Here is a 23,628-nt window from a genome sequence, read left to right as displayed (position 1 = left end):
CAGCATCAAGTAGACTAGATGGAAGTCGATCCAAAGTCAGCTAGCTTGCTAACATATGTTATTGTAAGCCAGGTGACTGTTTTTGTGGACTCTTCTTTTTTAGGAATTGTTTTAAACCTTCTACCCATCATGTGTGATGTTGATAATATAGTTAATTGGCCGTTAAACTCCAAAACCAATATTGAGGCACTTGAACAGACATCCGCTGCTAATATGTCATTCTCTCTTAACACGTGCCACAGTGTTTGCGTTGTTGACTTGTGAACCTCAATTATCGCCCGTTGTTAATCCTCTGATTCGATAGACAAATGTGACAGGGCTCTGTATTTTTTCTCCTCTCCCCCGTGTGCCATACAACATCGTGGCTGCCTCCACAAGCTTTGATCAGAACGTGTTATTTAGAGCTGTGCATGTGAGCTCAACCTCCTCCCTCTCCCACCTCCCTCTGATGTTGACTTTGTTCAATTGTGTATCTCACAGAGGATAAATTTAACACTTAAACTTCATCAGGGAATTTCTTTGTCAGGACAAGAGCAGAAACATTTTCATACCGTTCACACACACACACACATGCTCTCTCTCTCTCTCTCTCTCTCTCTCTATCTCTCTCACAATCACTCTTCATTCTTTTCTTTGCATTTATATTTCTCTTGCAGGAATCCCAAGGCCTCCACATCCTTCAGATATATCCCCCTACTACCCCCTGTCACCTGGCACTGTAGGCCAGATTCCCCATCCGCTAGGATGGTTAGTACCACAGTAAGCAGCCCAATTTTATTCTTCTTTGTTTTGTGCTGTTATAAAATAATGTACGGTGGGTTCCAAAAGTCTGAGGCCACAAAAATGCCTTTTAATATATATCGGATTTTTCTTACATACAAAAAAAATAAATTGTATCAAAGTTTGTTCTATTTTTTAAATCAAATTTGTTTTTAATATGTATTTTGAATATATATTAAAACTGTAAATATTAAATATAAAAAATATTGAATTAAGTATGTTATCAATCTTTATTTCTTGGGTTAAATTCAATTTTGAATCGCAGATCCCAGATTTTTATTATGAACTCTGACTTTTGGTTCCACTTTAAATATGACATAACATTTTTTTTTTAAGCTTTGTTCAAATATATTGCATTTTGTCATCATGTATTTTATATTTGTCAGACCTCTTGTCCACTTTGCCATGTGCTGGGTATTTAATATGCAGTTTGAAACTTTGGCCATCTTACAGCGCAAAAGCTAACTCATAACCTCTGTACAGTTTATACATTCTAGAAGGGCACCGCTGGGGCCCACAGTAATGCACCCATGGCTTTCTTCATCCCCTAAACTCTAAATTGCCTCTTTGTGGCAAATGCTATTTTGCATGTCTCTGTATTGTCCAATTAGAGTAATGAACTGTGATTGCCAGTATTTTACCCACAATTCCACACGGGGGCTCTCCCCTGGTAACTCTTGTCAACACTTGTTAATATGACAAAAGGCTACAAATTAAGCTCTGTTAATTTAATGTTTTCTCACCGCGATCTAAATACCGAGAGAGGCCCCAAGCGCAGCCACGGCCCTTTGATTCTCTGCACTTTATTTTGGTATAAATTTACATTCATTATTGTTTGTCTTTGGATGTGTAGACCTCAATTAGCGTGATGGCTCCATTAAAGGGGCCGGTGCTTCGTCTTTAATTAGCACAACAAAACACCTAGTTTCAGCTCAGGGAGAGGGGCCTCCATCGACACCAAGCGCGGGGTTATGAAATTTAATTAGCCATTCCTATCAGATTTGTGGCATTCAAATTGTTCAGAGTTTGCTTCCCTTTGATCTGCGCTCTGCAATCCCCTAGATTTTTGTTCTGATCAAATGAGAATAAAGCCGCCTGCATAGAGAGTGCTTTTTTCTCTTTTTTCATCCCTTCCTGTACCTCTCTTTCTTTCTTCTTTTCCTAGGCAAGGTCAACCAGTTTACCCAATCACGACGGGAGGTTTCAGACACCCCTACCCAACTGCCCTCACTGTCAATGCGTCCATGTCAAGGTGAGTTGAGCCTTGGGACGACCGACTCGCTGAGAATGCAAGTGTGATCTGTGAGCGTGTGTCAAACCCTCACAAACTTCTCCCTTAAGGAGAGACAGCTCTTGTCTCAGTGTTCAAAAAGAAGACAGTCCCATGCGATCCGCTACGTATTAAAATATTAATTGTTGTTATCATTTTATAATGAGACCCCTGAAGAACGTTTACCCCGACTGAATGGCAGAGAACGAGAGGCCTGTCAATGTCTTAACGTCATAAGTAAATGAATCTCTTCGTAAAAGTAAAAGTGCTGCAGATTTCAGGGGGCTGTCGTTGGACTCTGAGCGAGAGCTTTGTGTGCCCCTTTGGGGTCTGGTTTAAGTGGCGATTTGGACGCAAATGTCCCCAGGAGAGCAGTAATGGTTGAATGTGTGGGGGGATTGTGGGAAATGTGTGTGAGCGTATGTTTGTTTTAACTGTCATAGCGATTGCTCCCTTGTGACTGTTACTCATCTGTTATGTGAGAAGTGGGAGGTGTTTGCTTTAGATGACAAATCTCTGTTTGCTTTGTTGCTTTTATGTCATTCAAACATTAACGTGAGATCCAAGAGCTTCATATGGTGGTCACCTTCTTCTGCATTTACTCAGCCTTTCCCCCTAATCTGAAGCATATGATACTCTTTTCACAATGATGATGAATGTGAAAATGATGATGATGATGATGATGGTGGTGGCGAGACTAGCCAGAGAGGCACAGAGAAACATCTGGTTTATAGTTTCGAGAAATAGAGACCAACTCAAGCCCAGCCTGTGTCTCCAGACAGGGACAAACTCCTGTTTAATTGCAGCGTGATTGGAAAAGCAGCTCTGGAGGCCTGGTGAGCTTAGACCATAGGACGTTGATTGATAAATGTGAACAGGGAACCAAGAGAAGGAGGGAGAAACAGGGAAAGGGTCTGTGCACCCTGGCCTGGGTTTAAGCATGAAAAGCCTTGGAGAAGGTACTCCTGAGCTCACAGAATTGTCCTGTTCCATATTTCTGTTCAGCACATCAGGATGTTTAACATACACAAATATTGGGCCTCATTCATGAGAGAATTTTTCGCAAAACAATGCTTATGTGGAACAAGGCATTGATGCAGTGCATTTATGTAGTACAGTAAATGTAAATTTTTAGTTTACACAGTATATTTATAGTTGATTCATGAAATGTGAAAATTTCATCAAAACTAGCAGAATGAATTTTCATGTAAATCTATTTTACGTGAGAGTGTTTGAACAAAACATTTACATTCATTCTGTTTGCGTGAGTGAATGAGGCCCTATCTCTCACTTGCATCTAGTATATTTTCATCATCCTCACACAGTTTAAAGTGGTCAAGCCAAACATAATAGCTCTGAAACACAATATTTAGCTTCGCAGTGATGAGTGCATTGGCAGCTGCTCTGCTTATGAGCACAGGGTCTTTGCAGCTGGTCCTGACTCTTAAAGGTCCATTTTTATTAACAGCTGGCTTTGAAACCGAGGCCTCATACATTTGACACCAACAGCTTTCACTCTTGTGTGTGTTTTGAGTTCTCGGCTCCATAGAGAAGTCGTCTGTACCCTGCCAAAGGCCTGGAATGAGCCCATTCTGCCTACTCCGCTGTCAGGCGCCTGTGCAGGTCTGCAGCCTCTGCTCAGACACTGGACCTTCGCTTAAGTGACAGCTGATTCTGTTCTAATGAGGCCTTTATATTGTGATCATCCTATTTCCAGTGCAGGCTAATTGAATCTTCTGAATGGGGGCTAGGGGGATTGGTGATGTGCTGGGGAAGAGCTAATGCGTTTTGATAATCTGTAATTGAATTAGCATAGATTAATAAGTGGTGGTCTTGTGTCTCTGCGGAGGGAAGGTGCTTTAGCATGTTTGTGTCAAAATCGGTGGCGTCTGCTGTCACCAGCCTCCTGCGCAAAAATAATGAGCACCAGGAAAAGGTTTCATTAATTGTGTTTATGGTTTTTCTATGAATAAAGAGGGCAAGAGAGAGAGCGGGAAATCTTGCTTTGTCGTCTTTCTCTGTCAGTGGACAGCAACTCCAGAAGGCCTCGGGATTAAGAGAAGCCCATATGTTTCTCTCTGGTGCCTGTCTTCGGCTTAGAGAGATTCTGATGGCCCTATCTGCTGCCATTTATTATGCAGTTAGCACACAGGGCTTCATGTAGCGATCTGCTTTTCACCCAGGTAACGCTTCAGCCATCTAAAAAATACATTTCAGAGCACGAACGCCGCAGACTCGGATCCGGCAAATGAGCTACATTGTTTTGATAATGGGGTTGGAGTCGTACAGGTGTGTCGGCCGTCCCTGGTGACGGGGAGGAAGTGTAGGCCTCTCGGTCCCTGCCCGTGCCTGCCCTTTGATATGTTCCTCCATCCGCACCTCCGCTCCAATCCCTTCTTTTTCCACCGAGGAATAGAAAGCGGATGACAGACAGAGTACACCGTCGGGGTCATTATACATTAAACAGGTGCCGAGGCCATTGCTCCGATTGGCAATTAAATGGCACTCACTGACACTCGGCTGGTGTGGAAGAAGATTGAGACATTGGACCCTGCAGGGGCCCTTCTCTGCACACCTCTGTCTCGCTCTTCCCTCAGCAGGGCTAAATTGGTGGCAGACTCTGCTGCGTGCTGATGAGCCGAATGATGCCCTGTGCTTCAAAGGGATGGACGTCATGTTTAAACCATAACCTGGGCCTCGCTATGGCAACAGCGGCACGGGTGGGGGCGGTGCTGATGGGACAGTCAGGAAGAAAGAGGAGGGAAAAATTGGACGACGGAACAGAGGAAATTTTAACAAGTATGCAAGGACAGAAAGAGAAAGAAAAAGGTGGGGGCTAATGATCACGGCACTGCAGCCACAACGCCGGTCCCCACTCGGTAGGAGCGGGCGGGCGGCCTGGGTGACATGGCACAAACACATATGTGTCAGGGATAAAGGAAAGAGAGAATAGGAGAAGAGAGATTGGGGGGAAACACAGTCCCCAGAGAGAACCTTCAACAGAAACTAGTTGTTCCTTGTGAGTTTACGCTCATCATTATATTCTGGCTCCAAGCCATATAGCCACACTCAAGCAGATAATGAGCTGTTTGAAAAAAAGAATTATTCCTTCTCTGTTTTTTTTCATCATCCTCCATTCTTTCTCTCAGATTTGTGTACGGCCACGCACAGCTGGGACGCACTGCACACACACACACAGACACGGGCACAGATATGTTTATTTGTATGCTCAGGAATTTATTCTGCTTTCCTACAGATCTTTACACAATGCCTGGGGGATGATATTGTAGATAAGTCCTTCAATCAGGCAGGGCGACATTTTAGTGGATAATGCAAGAAATGAATCAATTAGTAAATAAATGAGAAGAAAATGACCACCCTAAATGCTCCCGAAAAATATTGATTTAAAAACAGTTTTTTTTTTACCCTGTTTACTTTATACATACATGGAATGTGATTCATCAGAACTCATTATTAGAAAGGGGGAAAAAAATCACTATATTTTATATTTTATCAAAATATAGTCTTTTGTCCACCTCTGAAATGACTTTTGTTGACGTAACTAAGGCTGTGTGGGTATTGACTAATATTATAGTTCATGGTTTACAATCCTTTCCAATGTTGATGTTAAAAACAACATTAAAAAAAATCTTATTTACTTAATATTTTGGTCATTATTATTCATTATTTGTTATTTTGAACAAATTATCAGTATTATTCTGAAGAAAAAAATCTGAATCAAAATTTTATCACTTTTTCCGCCTCTGAAATGACTCCTATTTTCCCTCTTTTATGATCAGAAAAAATCACTCCCTGCTATTTTGTTTGAGCTTGCAATGCATCATATTTCGGATTTGTCCCTTCCCTTCTCCCACATAACAGATGTATAAGGTGTTGCTTTGTGTTTATATCTGCTGTGATGTGTGAAGTCTTTAGCTCATATTCAGTGCTTTACTCTGTGAATGTGTGTATCCATCCATCATTTCACCCGTGTCCACTCTGACGATTTACACAGTCTTCTCTCCTCCAGGTTCCCACATCACATGGTGCCACCCCACCACAGTTTGCACGCCACAGGAATCCCCCACCCAGCCATCGTCACACCCAACGTCAAGCAGGAGTCCTCTCACAGTGACATCGGGTCCCTCAACAGCTCGTAAGTTCACTTTACGCTTTTCCATTCTCTATTAATTAATCAAGTTGGTATGCATATGCTAACATCTCATCCCTCCCATTCGCAGGAAACATCAGGATGCGAAAAAGGAGGAGGAAAAAAAGAAGCAGCCACACATAAAGAAACCTCTGAACGCGTTCATGCTTTACATGAAGGAAATGAGAGCCAAAGTGGTGGCAGAGTGCACACTGAAAGAGAGCGCAGCTATCAACCAGATCCTAGGCCGAAGGGTGAGCGTCACACACACAACAAGGCCAAAGCATTATGCGAAATGGCAGCAGACTGTCTCAACTACTAAGACCACAGATTGCAGTGTTGTCGGTGGTGGAAAAACACTGCTTATTCACTTTTCTATTTCTGTATAATTGTAATCTTGCTCAATGTTGCTAGAGTAAAAGTACAACACCATGGGAAGGGGAAATTTTAATCGCGGTGGTTGGACCGCTCATGGAAAAACTTCCGTGTTGTTTGAGCCTAAAATATCAGTGGTCTCTTTCTCTGAGTGTGATGGCTGCAGTTTTGATGGATGTGTGTGTGTGTTTCTCTATGTGCAGTGGCACGCTTTGTCTCGAGAGGAGCAGGCCAAATACTACGAGTTAGCCAGGAAAGAACGACAGCTTCACATGCAGCTGTACCCCGGCTGGTCGGCACGAGACAACTATGTAAGTTTTTAAGTTTTCAACAAGTAACAATGTTTATTCCTTCCCCAGGGGCCACACAGCAGTTTAAAGCCATCTAGATGTGTATTTTACAAATCATATGACAAACATCCAACATCCAACAGCCTCTGGAGGAAATTATAGCACTCACCACTCACAAAAAGAGCTTTAACTTGGGTAGTTGGCTGGTCTTATCTGGCTTAAGCTGGTTTATTTGCTCAAAACCATTTTAAGACCAGCAAAACAGACCAGCTTAGCCTAGCTGGAAGTATTTAGATTTATTTTAGATCTATTTGCTGTACATTTCCTCAGTAAGTCAGATCTGTTTTTTTCCCCGTGTACTGTGCGATTTTCCTCTGCTTTCATTAGTATTCCACTGGTTCACCTAAAAAGAGAAAGGCGAGCTGAGATCAGAGTAATTAAATAACCACAGGGCCTAAACGCCTCGCAGCTTTGATGAAAGAGGACATCTCTCTCCGCCGCCAGAAATAGGGAACGAGCGCACCGTTTACTGTTTCGCCGGATTTTCGCGCCTGACAAACGGCCCCACCGCCCAGCCTGTCATCTCCCCTTGGAGTCTGACCGTGTATCTCGACTCTCCTAGTCAAAGTTCCTCAACCGGAGCAAAAGAATCATTCCGCCTGGGCCTGACCTCAGCCTCAACGAAATCCGTGGTCATGGACTCGTCCGGCAGAAACATAGCTCGTTTTTGAGGACAAACGCAACAAAAGTTCTCTCGTTCTGCTCTTCCCCTCCAGTAAACTGATTCGCTCAAAGAAACCTCCAGAGAATCCAATCGTTTCACAATGAAAGGAAAACTAAGCAGCAGCGAGACAACAAGGAATAAACAAAAGGAGTGAAATAGGACGAGGGGAAAGAAAGGGAAAGTTCTGTTCTGTCCTGCAGTGGCAGTTTAAACCTTCAGGCTCTTACATGAATAAATAAATCAGTGAAAACATTGGCCTCTCTTGTTCATTTCATGTCTCGGTCTTTTCTGCAATATAATAACTAAGGTTCCTGTCTATTTCTCTTTTTCTGGCGGGTAACTATCAGGGGAAAAAGAAGAAGAGAAAAAGGGAAAAGCAGGCAGGAGAGGGCAATGGTAAGTGAGCTGCAATTATCTCTCATATTAAAGCAGACCCATCATCTGTCACAAGTGTGACATCTCAAAGATGAAAGTCCAGCCTTTTTTTGTCTTATCTCTTTTTTTTTGTGTATGCCTGCCTCATTTTGTATATAGCTATGCTACCCAATGCAATATTTACACGATAGACTGCTTGTTATCCCCCTCCCCTCCCCTTGCCCCATGTTGAGCATTAATAACATTGAATATGCATGACCCCCCCACCTCCCCTCTCACCAGCTGCCCAGCCCCCCTCCAGTATTTATCGTACTGTGATATGTATGTTTTGAGAGTGTGAGTTGATCACCCTTGTGACCGAGTGCCAGCCTCTGAATGTGCCGCCCATGCTTGTGCTTATGTGGTTTTGTGGACGTAACTTTGGGCTGTGCCTGCTGCATGCTTTTTTTGTATATATGTTTATTTAGTGATAGTAAAAGAAAATTGTTTGTTTTTTAAATTCAGCCACATCTTTCAATTAAGGAGGTTTGCTGATTACATTGATTTGAATTCACTTTACCGTTCTTCTTTATGATGCTGATTATTGTGAGATATTGTCCAGGAAGAATGTATTTGCGGTCTCTCTCCATCATGGACACCTTTTGAAGGCCTCTGTATCTTGTTCTTTTTTTTTTCCAGAACACAGAGAATATTTTCCAAACCCTTGCCTTTCACTCCCTCCGATTACAGGTGCTAATGTCATTTTGAGTCTTAAATTACTAACTTGCTTTTTCCCTTTTTTTGGTTCTTTATGTATTTATTTATTTGTGCTTGTGCAGTATATCAAATATTTAATGATCTTTCTTTAATGAATAATGCTACATATTTGCTTTATATATATATTTTATTTGCTAAGCTCAGTAATTCTCTTGAAGAATACATTGCTTTACTTTATTTTGCTCCTTTTCAGTTGTTTCCTTTGCTCCATTTTTCATTATACACATAATTTCATCAAAAGATGCTTCTATGTTAAAAGTCATGTATTACTATGTTAAAGATAAAAGATCCCAGATTTGGTCAACTCTACGCATGCAGCTGCAGTATGTTTATAGGAAAGACCTCTTTATGCTAAGAATAACCAGAGATGTTGTTATCAGGGTAAACCTCCTTAATCTACTGCCTTCAGTAGCTGCCCCTGCGCCTCTTCAGCATGAGTGCGGGTTATGCCCTGTCTCCTCTTGGCCTGCCTTCACCCTCCTCAAACACTCGTCTACCCATGTCCTTTACTCTGGTGCTCAGTTGGACTGTTTGAGGTGGATGAACGTGGGCCAGGCCTGTTTATGAAGCAGCTTTGTAGTGTTTCCCTGGCTTAAACTAATGCTCCACCTCCCTCCTATAGCTCCTCCCTGCTACTGCTGCCTCAACAACCTGTCCCTATCACCTCCTCTAGTCTAGATCAGACATTATATATGGCAGACATGTATCCATATCTGCTGCATCCCGCCCTGCTTACCTTTTAACAAACGAGCATTTATTCATAAAGAGCCTTGGTTATGAAAGGCATGCATTGTGTGCTGATTTGATTTCTGTCATTCATTTACTTTCATATTTATTTCTCACAGTTTGATTTTTAATTTAATTATTTGTATGACTAACAAAATATGGTCAAACATGTCTGTAAATGCATTACTGCACTATTTAAATTTATCTGTAGGAGAAATAGTAGTGCAAAGACTTTCATTGGATTCAATTTATCTCTCTTTCCGCTCTGTTTTCTGATTTCATCCCTCCTCTGCACTGGCTTCCTCTTCCCTTCTTCGTCACGTCAGATCTGAGCGCCCCAAAGAAGTGTCGCGCACGCTTCGGGCTCGACCAGCAGAATAACTGGTGTGGCCCATGCAGGTGTGTATCTGGTGTGGCGGCAGGTGTGCTAGAGCAGGTGACAGCTGGGGAACTCTCTCGTTGGTACCTCCTCCCACTTTTCTGGCTCTCTCAACCTCGCATTCTCTCCACGCCACTTCCTTTGCCAATCAGCTTCTGCAAATCTGGGAGATGGGGTTTGTTTTTCTCCTCTAGGTGGGGTGAAATGGCTGTTTGTGTGTTTATTTTTTTTGTGTGAGTGTGTGAAAAAGGAGTTCACATAGTAATCCTTTTTGAAATTGAAAAGAGGTGGGGTTAAATAAAAAGGCGGGGTTTATTTCCCTCTGTTAAGGGGGAGGGGTGTGGCCTGGGGGTTGAGATGGGCTGGTCATGGTAAGTTTTTGGGAAGGCACGGTACCAATGTCCACAGCTGAATCATTTGCTCTAGCTCCATGCCTTTTGTGTCCAATGACATGTGCTTTTTTTTTCTTTCTTTCTTTCTTTGTTGTGTTTTTATGTTCCTCTATGGATAACAGATGCAAATACCCCTAAGAAGTGTCGTGCCTTGTTCGGGCTTGACCAGCTGGGTTTATGGTGCAAACCCTGCAGGTATATTCCCAGCCCCACTCTTGGGGAGAACGTCTAAAATACGATGATGATGATGATTTTAAGATGACCAAAAAAATCATCTTTTCTTCTCTCGGCACTTTTTCCATGGATTATGCTTTCCTACTTCAATCTCCGAGGCCTTGTTTCAGTTTATATGTTTGCAAAGACTTCTTTCTTACTTGTTTCTGTCCTTTTCTGACTTTAGAAACACTTCAGACGAACTGAAACCCTTGGGCAGAAAATGACGAAACAAAAATAATTACAAAGGCATTGTGGATCAAATTTCAAGTCAAGCAAAATCTTTTTTTATTTAGAGAATTTTTATATCTGTATACTTCAATATTGCGGGTTTTTCTGCCCAAGGAACTAATCTGCTGTTTTGTACTGTTCTGCCCAGTCACTTCTATTAGAACTGTGTGATGTAGCCACTTGTTTTGTGGAGGGCAGGGTTGGGGTGATGCCATCTCATCCCCCCTCTCTCTTTTTTTCTTCCCCTTCTTCTTCTTCTTCCTTCTCCACCCCTCTCTTATAACCCTTTATTCAGTCCCAACCTCTTGTCTTTCTGTTCTAATACAAGCAGTCTTTGAATTGGGAATATGTGGATGGTAGGTATTTGTTTCTGCTAAGTAATACCCTTTTCTGTGTCATGCTTGTGCACTCTTTCCTTTTTCACCCTTTCCTCATCGTGGACATCAGACGTTGTGCTGTTGTGATACTCCACTGTCCGTTTTCTACTTGTCCTCCATAATCCTTTCTAGTTTAGAAATCCACCTGATTCTCCAAAATCCACTCTCTCTAGTCCAGGTTTGGTGAAAATCTTTCTGACAAAACTGTATTGTGTATAAAACAATGATAATAAATTAAAATGGCTTTAATGCAAAATTTTCAATTAGATGTTTAGGTAGAGTTAAATGTTGTCAGACACGCTGAGGGACGACAATAATTGGTATTTATTTAGTAGATTCTGGATTCTCTTTGATTTTATTCGCTCATGTCAGTTTTGTCAGAGGAAAAATAAATAAACGCTGGTGTTGTTCATACTTTTTCAGTTGAAACCACACAATATTTTTTCAATTTTCAAACTATCCTGCTAGCCAGTAACTGTTTTATTGCAGTCGATGCGCTGGTATTTTTTGTGGGGTAGTGCCGCTCATCAGCACTGCTTGTTATTCAGAGGAATAGCCTGTGCATTTTTGGGCTGTGCTGAGAGAAACGCTGGTAATTGCGTCTTGATTTAGGGAGCTGGAAGGTTAAAAGACCCCACTCAGCTCTGTTTCCTGAAAGATGCATCTGGAGAAATTCCCTCAGAGACCTATAAATCAATAAGGAACACAGGGAGATACTTAGAATCAATATGGCTCTTAAAAAATGGATATTAGTTTATTTGCCGCTGTTTGACAGGCAGTTAGCGCATTGACAGACCTGAAACGTTCATAAATTCACGACCGGCCTCCATGCAGAAGACGTTCTGTAGCTGTACAGTCATGTACGGTACAGGGTAGAGTAGCAGACGAATCAAACAAACACATCTCTGTCTCTTTCACCCATCTTTGACCCTGAAGTGCCATGTCTCCTCTGTATTAAGTCTGTTCTGTGCAGACCCCTCCACCGTACACCAAGTGGGTTTAAGTGGCCGTGACAAGATTTCCGCCCCAAAATCGCCCCCTTTTTGTCATTTTTCTTCATCATAGTGTGTATCTACCTCCCTGACTGTCTCACTCAGTGTCTTTTTTCGCACTTTCGTCTGAAACCAACACGCATAAGAGCAGGCAGGGGTATGACTTGAGAAACAATCCTTACCTGGCTGTTATTTTCATGACGAAACCACTAAGAAGTTGGTTTATTGAACCCGGTTCTCCCGCAACTCTCTGGCTCCCCCTGTCTTTGATTTAATTCCCTTTTATTTTACTCTCTTTCTTTTCTCTTTTGGAGTTAGCCTCGGCTGCATCACTGAGCTCGCCCTTTAGGCAGGATAAAGAGAGTTTTTGGGGAGGAAGGGGGAGGGTTGGTCAGGTCAGGTAGGGCAAGGTACACTGAGGTTTTCCCGCTCTCTCCGTTCCTCTCACTTTCTCTCACCCTATCACTTCTCGTCTCTCGCTCTCTCTCTCTCTCTCTCTCTTCCCCTACCTCACGGCGCGCTGGCTTGGCGCTGGTGAGATGTGGCTGGCTGGAATGGCTGGCCGTAGGCGTAGCAGACGAGAGAGGGTCTTGACCCGAGCAGAAATGCAAACATGGCACCACGACCTCTGTGCAGAGCGCTCACACACATGTCTTAGGGGCAAGCTGAGAGTAGCGCTTTCTCTCTAACCTCTTACCCCACCATCTGAACTTCCCCTGAAGGAATGCAAGGAAAAAGACAGGAAAAAAGAAGGGAGAAAGAGAAGTGTAATAATTCAAGCTGATGTGTAAACCGGATGGATCCCCTCGCGGTTTGTGAAACCGGGGTGGAGTTCTTTTGTTTGGAGTTGCGTTGTGCCGCCGAAGGAAAACAAAGAGAGTTGTAGGCCTCACCTCTTTCATCATCCTCATTCGGTCTGTTCATCTTCCTCTCGTCCTCCCACTGTCCTGTCCTCTCTGCATGTAATCGTGTGACACCATGTGAGAGCGAGACTGCTAATCTCGTCCAGCTCTAGCGTCCATTTTCATGCAGAGTCTGAAAGTGGGTCCGCCAAAAGTTGCTAATGAGATCAGCATGGGTGTCCCGACCTTAAGATATGTGCATTTAAATGGACGTTAGGGCTGTGTGATGTGTGATTCACTCTGCTGTTCGGACCAAGAAATTCAACATGTCCCCCCCCCCCCCCCCCCTTTTTTTTTTTAGGAGAAAAAAGAAGTGCATTCGCTACATTCAAGGTGAAGGCAGCTGTGCCAGTCCTCCTTCTTCGGACGGAAGCTTACTAGAGTCCCCCCCATCCTCCCCCTCCATGGTTTCTCCCTCCCCGTCCTCGAAAGAGTCCAAACCACAGACTGAACAAATGCAACCTCTCTCACTGACTATGAAACCGCCCCCCCTGCTTTCGTCGTCCCAACACCAACACCTCTCCATGGCTCCGCCTCCACCCTTAGCTCTGTTGGACAACTCCAGGGCGGGCAAAACATCCGGCTCGGCACACAACGGCTCCTTGGACCCCTCAGATGTGCCGTCGTCCCGACCCACAGGCTCCGCCTCCTCCAGGCCCACATCGGGCTGTCATTCCCACTCTCTGCTGCCCAGCTCCACCCCGACGCAACCCCTTTCACTCGTAACTAAGTCAATAGACTAGCTTGGTTGTTTTTTTAAACTGGCTTTCTCTGTTTGTTTGTCCGTCAGTCTTCTGTCTTTTTTCATTCTGTGTTCTGATTCTCTTGTTTTTTCTGTGCGATATGGCTTTGAAAATTTTGTTAATTCTTTATCAAAGTTCATTGGTCAATATTTGACCTGTCATTATCTAAAAAATGAAATTATTATGATTAAATATTGATAATTAAATACACTAAGTTGTAGAGTATAGCTTTGTGAATCTGCCAAATTTTTATGATTTTTTTTTTGGATTTTGTTTTTCGTGTTTTTTGTTTTTGTTTGTTTTTTTCAGCTGTACAACAGAAAAGTGCAAAATTGTTATGTAGTTTTACATAGACATGTTTAAAGACAGATATACAAAGTAGGCGAGGATTCTGTGAGCCCTTTTCTCAAAGAATTGGTTCTCCTTCATTATTTGTATTAAATACGAGCTTGTGAACCAATCATTTTACAGCTGTCCAAAACTCAGAGGGCACGAGGACTGTGGAGACACCTCTCCGCCTGAGGAACAACTTTAATTGTGATGTTACTTGTTCTTGTTTAAATGTACAGAAATTTGGGGGGTTACTGTGTTAATATGCATTGTTCCATTGCGTTGTCTGTTTTATCCTTCTTTTTTTGTCGTTGTTTACCAGGGGGAGGGAGGTTGACTCGGGTTGGGGTGGGTCGACTCGATTGGTGGGGTGGGACGGGGGGTGGGGAGGGTTTGGGATATTCAATACAAACTGTCACAATGCTAGGACCAGTAGTATTTATTGCTTTAGAGATTGCTTGTTGTATCTTGTATGTTGTCCCTTTTTGAAATCTTTTCGTTTTCTTAATACATTGTATAAATATTCTTTTTCTTAACGTAAGCAACTTATATATATATATAAATGATCCATTTTTACAAGGAGGTTTTGAAGTTTCAAATGTTTTATTGTTTTAACATGAATTTATTATTTTATTTTTTATTTTATTTTATTTTATTTTATTTTATTTTATTTTGTTGATAACCAGGATTCCACCTAAACTACAGTGTAGATTCTCAACAAAAAAAAAAAAACTAAAAAAGCAAAAATGCAAAAAAGCAAAAAAAACAACAACGAACAGATGTATGCACAACTTAATTTCTAGAAACATATCTATAAGCCATTTTACAATAGGTGAAAAGGAAACTTGAAACGGGGACGGTGGGTTCCATGTCTTCAATAGTCGAATTTCGTCTCAAGCCCTTCTTTTCTATTGCACATTCTCATCTCCGCCTAACTGTAGAATTGTGTACAGATTTTTTCCCGTGCCAAAATTTGTGATAATTTCCTCTCCACCTCTTATGACGCTGTAGGTTATTTCGTTGTCCAATGTTTGTTTTTTCTTTTCTTTTTCAACCATAATTTGCTGTGACGTTACATAGATTGCTATGTATGTAGTATAAATGTTGCTATAACAAATGTGTTTGGTAGCAGATTGTCAAATAATAAAATTTAAACTTAAAAGACGGACGTCATACTGTATAAACCCTCAAGGGCCAAATTATGTATATTAGGAGGTTCATAAAAAACTATTAAATACTACAAAAAAACACAAACTGCCACTTTTAAGTACACTACTACATATAGGTAGATAGAAAAAATAGGCATGTTGATGTTGCAAGAGGCTGTAAAAAAGCTACAAGAGAATCATTCATTCGGTGCCATTGTAGTTGACATGACGCAACTGTAACCCGTCGATTACTTCTCTGGTTTATTAAGATGCTAATGATGAATAGTTTGAATGTTTCCTTAACGGCTGTGATGTTCCTGTTCTCTTTTATGCTCTTATATTTTTATTTTGGTTTGTTTTATATCAATTTTTTTTTCTTTTTCTTTTTTTTTTCTTTGTTTTTTTTCCATTATTTGAAATGGTTCCCAAAAACCATGTTTTTGTAATGAATAAATGTTAATGCTGTACAGTCTCTGTAGCATGCAGTTCTGTATTAATAAAAATGAGTTAGTATGTGAACTTGCCTTCTGTCATCTTCTGCCCTTCGTTTGGATAAATGTAGCTGTAATGACCATAATCATGTAATATATGGTGTTTTATTAACAGTACTATAATACAAGTCAGAATTTTTTGGGGGGGACACCTTCCAACCAAACCTGGTTCTGTAAGAAATTGCATTGGACACATTCTGGTTTCTCAAGAGGCGTTATCTAAATGAAGGTTGCAAACTCTGACTCTGATAAGAATTACAGACAGCCGTAATGATGATTAATGCTAATGAAACAACCTGATGTTAGTCCACCATAACTCTCCTATCACACACCGCTGTCTGCAGCTGGTTTCATTCAGAGTAGAATTCAGCTGAAAGCCTCATGCCAGGATCTGATATTTTAACTAGGCAGAGTAAATCATTCAGTCACGTGTTTGTGGCTTAAGAGGTTATCAGCACTTTTTTTTTTTTTTTTTTTTTTTTTAAGGTAAACATTTCTACTTTATTATCCATTTTGATTATTCAGTTAACATGAAGACCTCCTAAGGAATCTTCTTGTGCATTATTTTCTCTGATTTGGTGAATAAAAAAATGACTGTTCAGTTAGTAGACAGAGATATTCTGGGTGATATTTTAAAATTGAACAAACAAGCGTGAACTATACGACACAACATCCAGACCTTGCTGCCTTAGACATTGCGACTTCTCGGATCCAGCGATGTCTATTAGAAGAAGAGTAGCGTACGTCTTGAGTCATTTAGTCCAAAATCCTAGTATATACGCTTTGAATCGCTATAGAAAAGAATAAACATATGTTATTTATTCTGGCACGTTCTGTTTGGTGCCTTAAATCCAAACATTGCCTGTTCAGTCCAGAAAAGCAATGTTTAACTTTTACCTCTCGGGGACATTCTGAATGTCTCCGTCTGAATGGATGTAAACAAACTTCATAAGACCCCAGTCGATTCAGATCACAACTGTTCAAAGCCTCTACAATGCTTTTCCTCACAAGAATATCAACAATCTTTCAGAATTGTTCCCGAAGGTCAAAGGATCAATTGAACAGCCACTATGTGATTATCCACCATGTTAAAGGAATCACAAATGCATCTAAAATACAGTATAGGTCCAAAGGATTTTTACTGAATCTTTCATTATCATTCTTTCTAGCATAATGTACTGTAGTATACCGGAAGGTCAATGATGGAAGAAAAAAAATTCCCTTCCTGAATGGTAACAAGGGTTCGCTTGGCCCTTTGAACCAAAATTATGAGTTACTTTTTCCTAATCATTCAGATCTTTGGGCACCCTTTTTTTTTTTTTTTTTTTTTTTAAGAATATTCAAGAGGAAAAACACTCAACACTCTGAATTATTCATGTTTTTGTATCCATATTTTATATGCAGTTGTATTTTGATGCAGCTTTTAGAAATATTTTTTTGTTGTCTAGTGTAAGCTGCCTGTGAAATAACATTTGGTGCGAGACCACACGTATCTATTCGTCTCAAAATCTGTATTATTGCAACAGGAATAACCATTTATTTATATATACATGGATTTTGTAATTACATTGTGGCTTGTGAAATTTTAACAGTGTATCATTAAAAAACTTTCAATTTAAATGATGCATTTTGCAATCCGTAATCCACACAGACATTGGGCTGTGGTTAGTTTGCCAGCCCAGTTCCCATCCACTTTCTTTTTAAGCACACTTCCTCTGAAAATATGCATTCTGCTTGTTCAAGGCTGATAAATAAGGCTTTTATTGCCACAGGGTGCACTCAGGGTGGGTCCATTTACCAAACTACCACTGCCTGCTCTGCTACACAACTCCACTCTGTTGTTGTGTGTTTTAGGATTCCCTCTTAACCTTGGAAGAACCATCAATTCACCTTTTGAATCCAGCAAATTTCCTTTCACTTCATAGGTACTCTGTCAGTGTGTTGTATTTTCTCTAAATTAGACGCTGTATTCTTCTCTCATCCCTGTGAATGACATCGATCTGTAGAAGATCTGTTCAAGAGGATGTCAAACAAATGAGTTATTACTTGTTTGTGTTCAAAGAAACATTTTCTGAGAGACCAAAGAGGTCAAATAGGTTTTGAACTGATTTACATTTAGTGTTGTTTATGTTCTCAGAAATCTTGATTTTAAATATAGAAATGTATACTTTATGTATATTGATTTACATATTGCCTACTGATATGTAGAATACAGTACTTCACCATTAAGACCCATTCACATAAAGGACGATAACTATAAAGATAACGATTAAGATAGGCTATCTAGTTCTAAAAATCTTTCTCAATATTAAAGAACAGCAGAGTTCACACCAAAGATATAACAATAACGGAACAGAGAAATAATATCGTTGGAATCACTTTCAGGATGATTTTATGCAGCTGATGAACGATAAAAACATGGACAGCCAATCAGAATCGATCCTGCTGTGACGAGCTCGAGCGTTTAAAGCGGCAGACAAGCAGACGCTGATATCGTCCGCCTGGTGTATCTTTATAGTTATTGTGTGAGTGGGCTTTAAACTTTTTTCTGGACTTAACTAGTTAACTAGACAGTTATTTCTTATGGCGTTTTTTAGTGAATTGAAGATTTAAAAATAAAATACACATTTAAAAATATCTAATTTCAGATATGGCATCTCAACAAAGTGTAAATTTATGACTTTCATATAGTACTTAATTAAGGAATAATTTATAATAATAAAAAAATATTTCCATCATTGTTAACTGACCCTCATGTTGTTAATAAAAGAATAATAATAATTTTACATTTTTGTACGGCAGATGTGATCAATGTGAACTGTTATTGTATGAAAAAAGGTGTTTCACTGTCATACAGATTTAGAACAACATAAGGGTGAATTTTTTATTTTATTTTTTTATTTTTTATTAATGGACCCTTTTCACAGACTATGTGATTTGTTTTAATTTGATTTTAAAATGATCATTAAAAATATTTATTTTTAAAAATGTATGTACATTTATAACACTATACTTTGTATTATGTTACCTTTGCATCAAAAAAAAAAAAAAAACTAGTGAGCTGTGAGGGTGTTTCTAATACAATGGCTGTGGGAGTAACAGTAAATGTGGTATCTTTATTACTTCTGAATGCCGTTATCAATCTTTTTGTATATTTTCCTCTTTTTGAAATTTGTGAAAACTCTATTGTGAAGTTTTTCTTTTGCTATTTGAGCAAATGGGAACACAAAAAATACATTTAATGGATTCTCTCACTCACCGTTATAGAAGTTTACCCAACTATGACGACTTTCGCTTCTGAGAAACCCTGAAATGTGAAAAAGGTCAATTGGCCATTTGATACATTGTGTGTTGTAGGGTCTGAAGTGATATGACTTAGTCACACGACCTTACTTCTTTGGTAAGCTTACATAACTTTGCAAATGTAGCCTGTGATGAACATGCCAAGCACATAAACTATAGGAAGAAAAAAAACCTCTTCCTCCATGCTTCATCAGTTCTGAAGGTTGGTTGTCAGTGCACACAAAAAACATACAATAGTAGAGAAAAGACAGTAGTGTATATTGTGTGGCATGAGAAATGGGAATGATGTTATGGAGTGGTCCGCTGCTCTCCTCTGTGGCTGGTGTGACATGGACGTGTTGGTTAATAAATCATGACCAGGTCAAGGGGGAAGTAGATCAAGCACAGGAGAGAGGAAAAAAGGTGGAAATGAAAAAGAGGAAAAGGAAAGAAATAGGAAGAGCTGATCATAATGAGTGCCTTCCTACTGTCACTTCATCCGGTTGTCGCCTCAAGCTGTCAGTACTTCCTGGGAGACTCGATACTTTTTAAGCTCATAAAAAAAAAAAAAAAAAACTACTTGAGTGTATATGTGTGTTTGAGAGAGGAGACAGAGACAGGGCCGGAATCCCACAGAGGCACTGTGTACTTTGGTAATGAGATGAGTGTTGCTGGTGGCCCGAATCTGCTGGATGACAGGACAGCTTTGGGTGAAGGAACAGATGAGAAATGGACTGACAGCAGAATGGTAATTCTGAGCTGAGGGGCTTATGATGGGGCCTTCACTGCTGCCGTGATTATGTGTCACACTTTACAATCAAATGAAAAACATCACAATGAGGGAAATACGCAGATGTATGAAGTATCAGCTGCAGGCTTCCATATTACACACCTCAGGCACTTATTAAAAAAAAAAAAAATCATATTTATATGATTGGGTGTCTGAGTTGTGTCTTACACAAAAATGACATCATTCTGACATCAGTGTCTCAACTTATGTCATTTTAAACCTGGATGACATTCTTAATAATATAATAATAATAATAATAACTTTATTCTTATATAGCGCCTTTAAAGCAGCTTCTCAAGGCGCTTTACATACTAGAACAAGCAAAATTAAAATACAGCACTACAATTTAGAACAACATAAGGTTGTTTGTTTCTTTGTTCTGTGAAACAAAAAGGAAGATGCTTTGAAGAATGTTCACGCTGCTCTTTTCATGCAATGAAAGTGAATGGGGACCAGGGGCTGAGAAGCTCCAAAAAATGACAAAAAGTTACCGTGAAATTATTTTAAAACTATATGACTGGAGCCCTGTATTCCAAGTCTTCTGAAGCCATTTAATAGCTTTGTGTAAGAAAGAGAAATTTAGGTTGTTATATGCTGGGAAAAAATAGCTTGACCACCATAGTCACCGTTCAACATTTCCATTCATTGTATGGTTCTTCTAGAAATAGGGCTGGTTGATATGGACAAAAATAATAATCACAGTATTTTTTCTACGTCATTTGATATCGATATTTATCACAGTATTTACTTAATACCATTAATGAATATAATCATAATATGTTTCTTTACAAGTAAACTATATAGAGTAAGCTTTCATTTAATTTAGTACCCCGTAAAATCGGTTTTATTATATTTATATTAATATTGATTTAAATCACCCAGCCTTAGCTATAAATGTCTCCTTTTGTGTTCCACAGAGGAAAGTCATTCAGGTTTGGTAAAAAAAAAAAAAAACTCCCTATAGAACTATGATCCCTTAAAGGGCACATATTATGCCCATTTTCACAATATGTAAAATAAGTCTATGTCCCCAGAGTGTGTTTGTGAAGTTTTAGCTCAAAATACTCAAACAGATTTTTTTACAGCATGTTTAAATTGTCACTTTTTGGGGCTGAGAAAAACGTGCCATTTTAGTGTGTATCCCTTTAAATGCAAATGAGCTGCCGCCCCAGAGGGCGGAGCCTCATGAGCTCGCTCTGTGGAAAATCTCATCTCACAGAATAATAATATCAAAACAGAAACTCTCCGGAGCGGTGTTCATTTCGACCCGGAGTCGGACAATAATGCCTACAGAGCCAGAGAATATGTGACCCTGGATCACAAAACCAGTCACAAGTCGCATGGGTATATTTGTGGCAAAAGCCAACAATACATTGTATGGGTCAAAATTATCGATTTTTCTTTTATGCCAAAAATCATTAGGATATTAAGTAAAGATCATGTTTTATGAAGATATTTTGTAAATTTCCTACCGTAAATATATAAAACATTTATTTTTTTTGGTGAATGCAGCACAATCGCGAACATAAATGAACAAATTTAAAGGCAATTTTCTCAATGTTTTGATTTTTTCGCACCCTCAGATTCCAGATTTTCAAATAGTTGTATCTCAGCCAAATATTGTCCTATCCTAACAAAACGCCATCAATGGGAAGCTTATTTATTCAGCTTTCATATGATGTATACATCTCAATTTCAAAAAAATTACCCATGTGACTGGTTTTGCGGTCCAGGGTCACATATATGCTGTATGGAGATAGAACAGGTATAGTTTAGTTTAATTACGGTTATAACTTATTTTTTATCATCCTTTTATTCACTATTAGTACAAGCCTGTTGTAGCGGACCGCGTCCAAATGATGGTCAAAAATTGTACTGACGAGTTTTATGAAGTTTATTGTAAATCACACAAAAGATGAAGTGTCAGTTTTACTCCAGAAAATCACCGTAAGAGCTGAATAAACACAGTTTGAAGGTCCCATTGCATGAAAATTTCACTTTATGAGGTTTTTTAACCTTAATATGAGTTTCCCTAGCCTGCCTATGGTCCCCCAGTGGCTAGACGTTTTGATAGATAGGTGTAAACCAAGCCCTGGGTATTTTTGAGAAAATGAAAGCTCAGACGGGCGAATCTAGAAATCTTCCCCTTATGTCGTCATAAGGGGAAAGGTTACCTCCCCTTTCTCTTCTTTGCCCGCAAAAAGAATTTGGCCCGCCCGTGAGAAAATGAGATGCACGAGCATCTCATTGGTTTTTCCTCGAGAGATATTATGGCTTGCAAACGAGCGAAGCATGGCAGTTGCTCAGTGATTGGATGTACAAATGGCAAAAAAAATTACAAAAACATTTTTTTTAGTTCCTTCATCCGAGCCTCTGAAGAACCAGTGGGTTATGTGAATTTCTAATGTGTAATTGTTCAAGTTCAGACAGATCATCTTTCTCTCAAAGTCGTTCAATACTGTTTATGCATCAGTAAATCAAGCCAGTGACTAAACGATCAACTTCACGTCGTTTCTCTTAGTAGGATGAAAATAATCTTACTTAAACTGTGATTAATATATATACAGAAAGTGATCAAAGAACAATCCCTTTCCAACCGCCCAAGCTGTCAATCACACAGCGCGAGTTTATCTGGACACTTGCCAAAGCTCGTTGTGAAATCAATGACGCTGTTACGCTGCACAACGAAGCTCTTACTGTACTTACCTCATGTTTGCATTGGTGAAATCATTAGTGAGAGTGCAGAAACTGTGTTGCAATGATAAGATCTTCATTCACGCGATCAACAGGCTGTCATCTGCTCAATGCTCATCACTGCAACCTTTTATGTGATGGGAATAGATCTAAATACTTAAAAACCTTCTCACTATTCGTTAATCCCGATAGCTGTAATAGTAAAAACGTATAATAGCTGTAATAGTAAAAGTTTTCGAGAGAGTTCCACATGTAATGCTAAATATTTAATATGCAAACATGTCAGCCAATCACAGCAGTGGGCGTTTACACTGAAGTCTCACAGCTGACACGTCCCTTCAAACAGAGTGTTCAATTCAGAGGCTAAAATCAGGCTAGGAAATAATGCCTTATTTTTATAAGGATTTTTATCATTATAGGGTGGTTGTGTACACACACAAAAATTAATTTTGCATAATAGCATAATAGGTGTATAATTCAGGTATCTACAGTCAAGTCACCTTCATTTATATAGTACTTTTAACAATATAGATTGTTTCAAAGCGGCTTTACAGTGATAATAGGAAATTAAAATAACAGAGATTGTTTTGGCTTTACAGCAGCTCTAGAATAAAGTTATTGTCCAGCTAAAGTTAGTTTTGATTGATTCACTTCTGTTGCAAAGATCATTATTAACTTAAGGGCCGCTTACGCGACACCGTTCTAACAGAAAACCCTTAAAGCGCTCAGGCCCTCTGATTTGCACAACAACAGTGCCTGGTGGCTCGAGAATGCAAACCTTGAAATAGGTTCCAAGGTGCAAGCCTTGAAGAAAAAATAAATAAATATATAAATAAATATATATAAGTTTTAAAAACTAAAACCTGTGAAAACGCTGATGGCGTGCACATGCGTATTACATGTTTAGTCTATAGGTATGTGCGTTTAAATATATATGTGCACAGGCGTGTAGTCTTTCTTTACAAATTGACCTAAACAAATTACTTGTCTGGCCTTAAACATTTATAATACAGAATTATTTATCGCTTCCGAGTAGCCATGTGAACCGGAACTATTTTGACCACGATACAGTCAGTTCTTCAAGCTGGTGCGACGGTCGTTTAAAGCAAGTCGTTTAAAAAAGTTGTGCGAACAAATGATACTGCGGTGGCTGTTGCTGACTATTTAAATCTAGCGGGTTTGGTGTCTTGTGTCGCAAATCCAATGACGCTGGTAGTG

General features: G+C 39.8%; 1 protein-coding gene across 24 annotated transcripts in view; it reads left to right on the top strand.

The window, feature by feature from the left end:
• The window catches only part of tcf7l2 (transcription factor 7 like 2), an 86,636-nt gene extending 70,964 nt beyond the window's left edge, over positions 1 to 15,672 (top strand). For 3 of the 24 annotated variants that reach the window (XM_082151282.1, XM_082151283.1, XM_082151291.1), the window contains 9 exons: positions 657 to 759; positions 1,946 to 2,032; positions 6,066 to 6,206; positions 6,292 to 6,454; positions 6,779 to 6,887; positions 7,923 to 7,985; positions 8,643 to 8,693; positions 10,340 to 10,412; positions 13,234 to 15,672. In XM_082151282.1, the coding sequence (XP_082007408.1) occupies positions 657 to 759; positions 1,946 to 2,032; positions 6,066 to 6,206; positions 6,292 to 6,454; positions 6,779 to 6,887; positions 7,923 to 7,985; positions 8,643 to 8,693; positions 10,340 to 10,412; positions 13,234 to 13,675 (1,232 nt within the window). In that variant the 3' untranslated portion in view covers positions 13,676 to 15,672. Of the gene's footprint in view, positions 1 to 656; positions 760 to 1,945; positions 2,033 to 6,065; positions 6,207 to 6,291; positions 6,455 to 6,778; positions 6,888 to 7,922; positions 7,986 to 8,642; positions 8,694 to 9,772; positions 10,414 to 10,956; positions 11,018 to 13,233 lie in introns of those variants that run through there. The other 21 variants (XM_082151303.1, XM_082151287.1, XM_082151300.1 and 18 more) reach the window with 18 other exon arrangements.
• The last annotated feature ends 7,956 nt before the right edge of the window (positions 15,673 to 23,628 follow it).

Source organism: Leuciscus leuciscus (genome assembly GCF_965113295.1).
Source record: "Leuciscus leuciscus genome assembly, chromosome: 21".
Lineage (NCBI taxonomy): Eukaryota > Metazoa > Chordata > Actinopteri > Cypriniformes > Leuciscidae > Leuciscus > Leuciscus leuciscus.
This window is presented reverse-complemented; position numbering and strand designations above follow the sequence as displayed.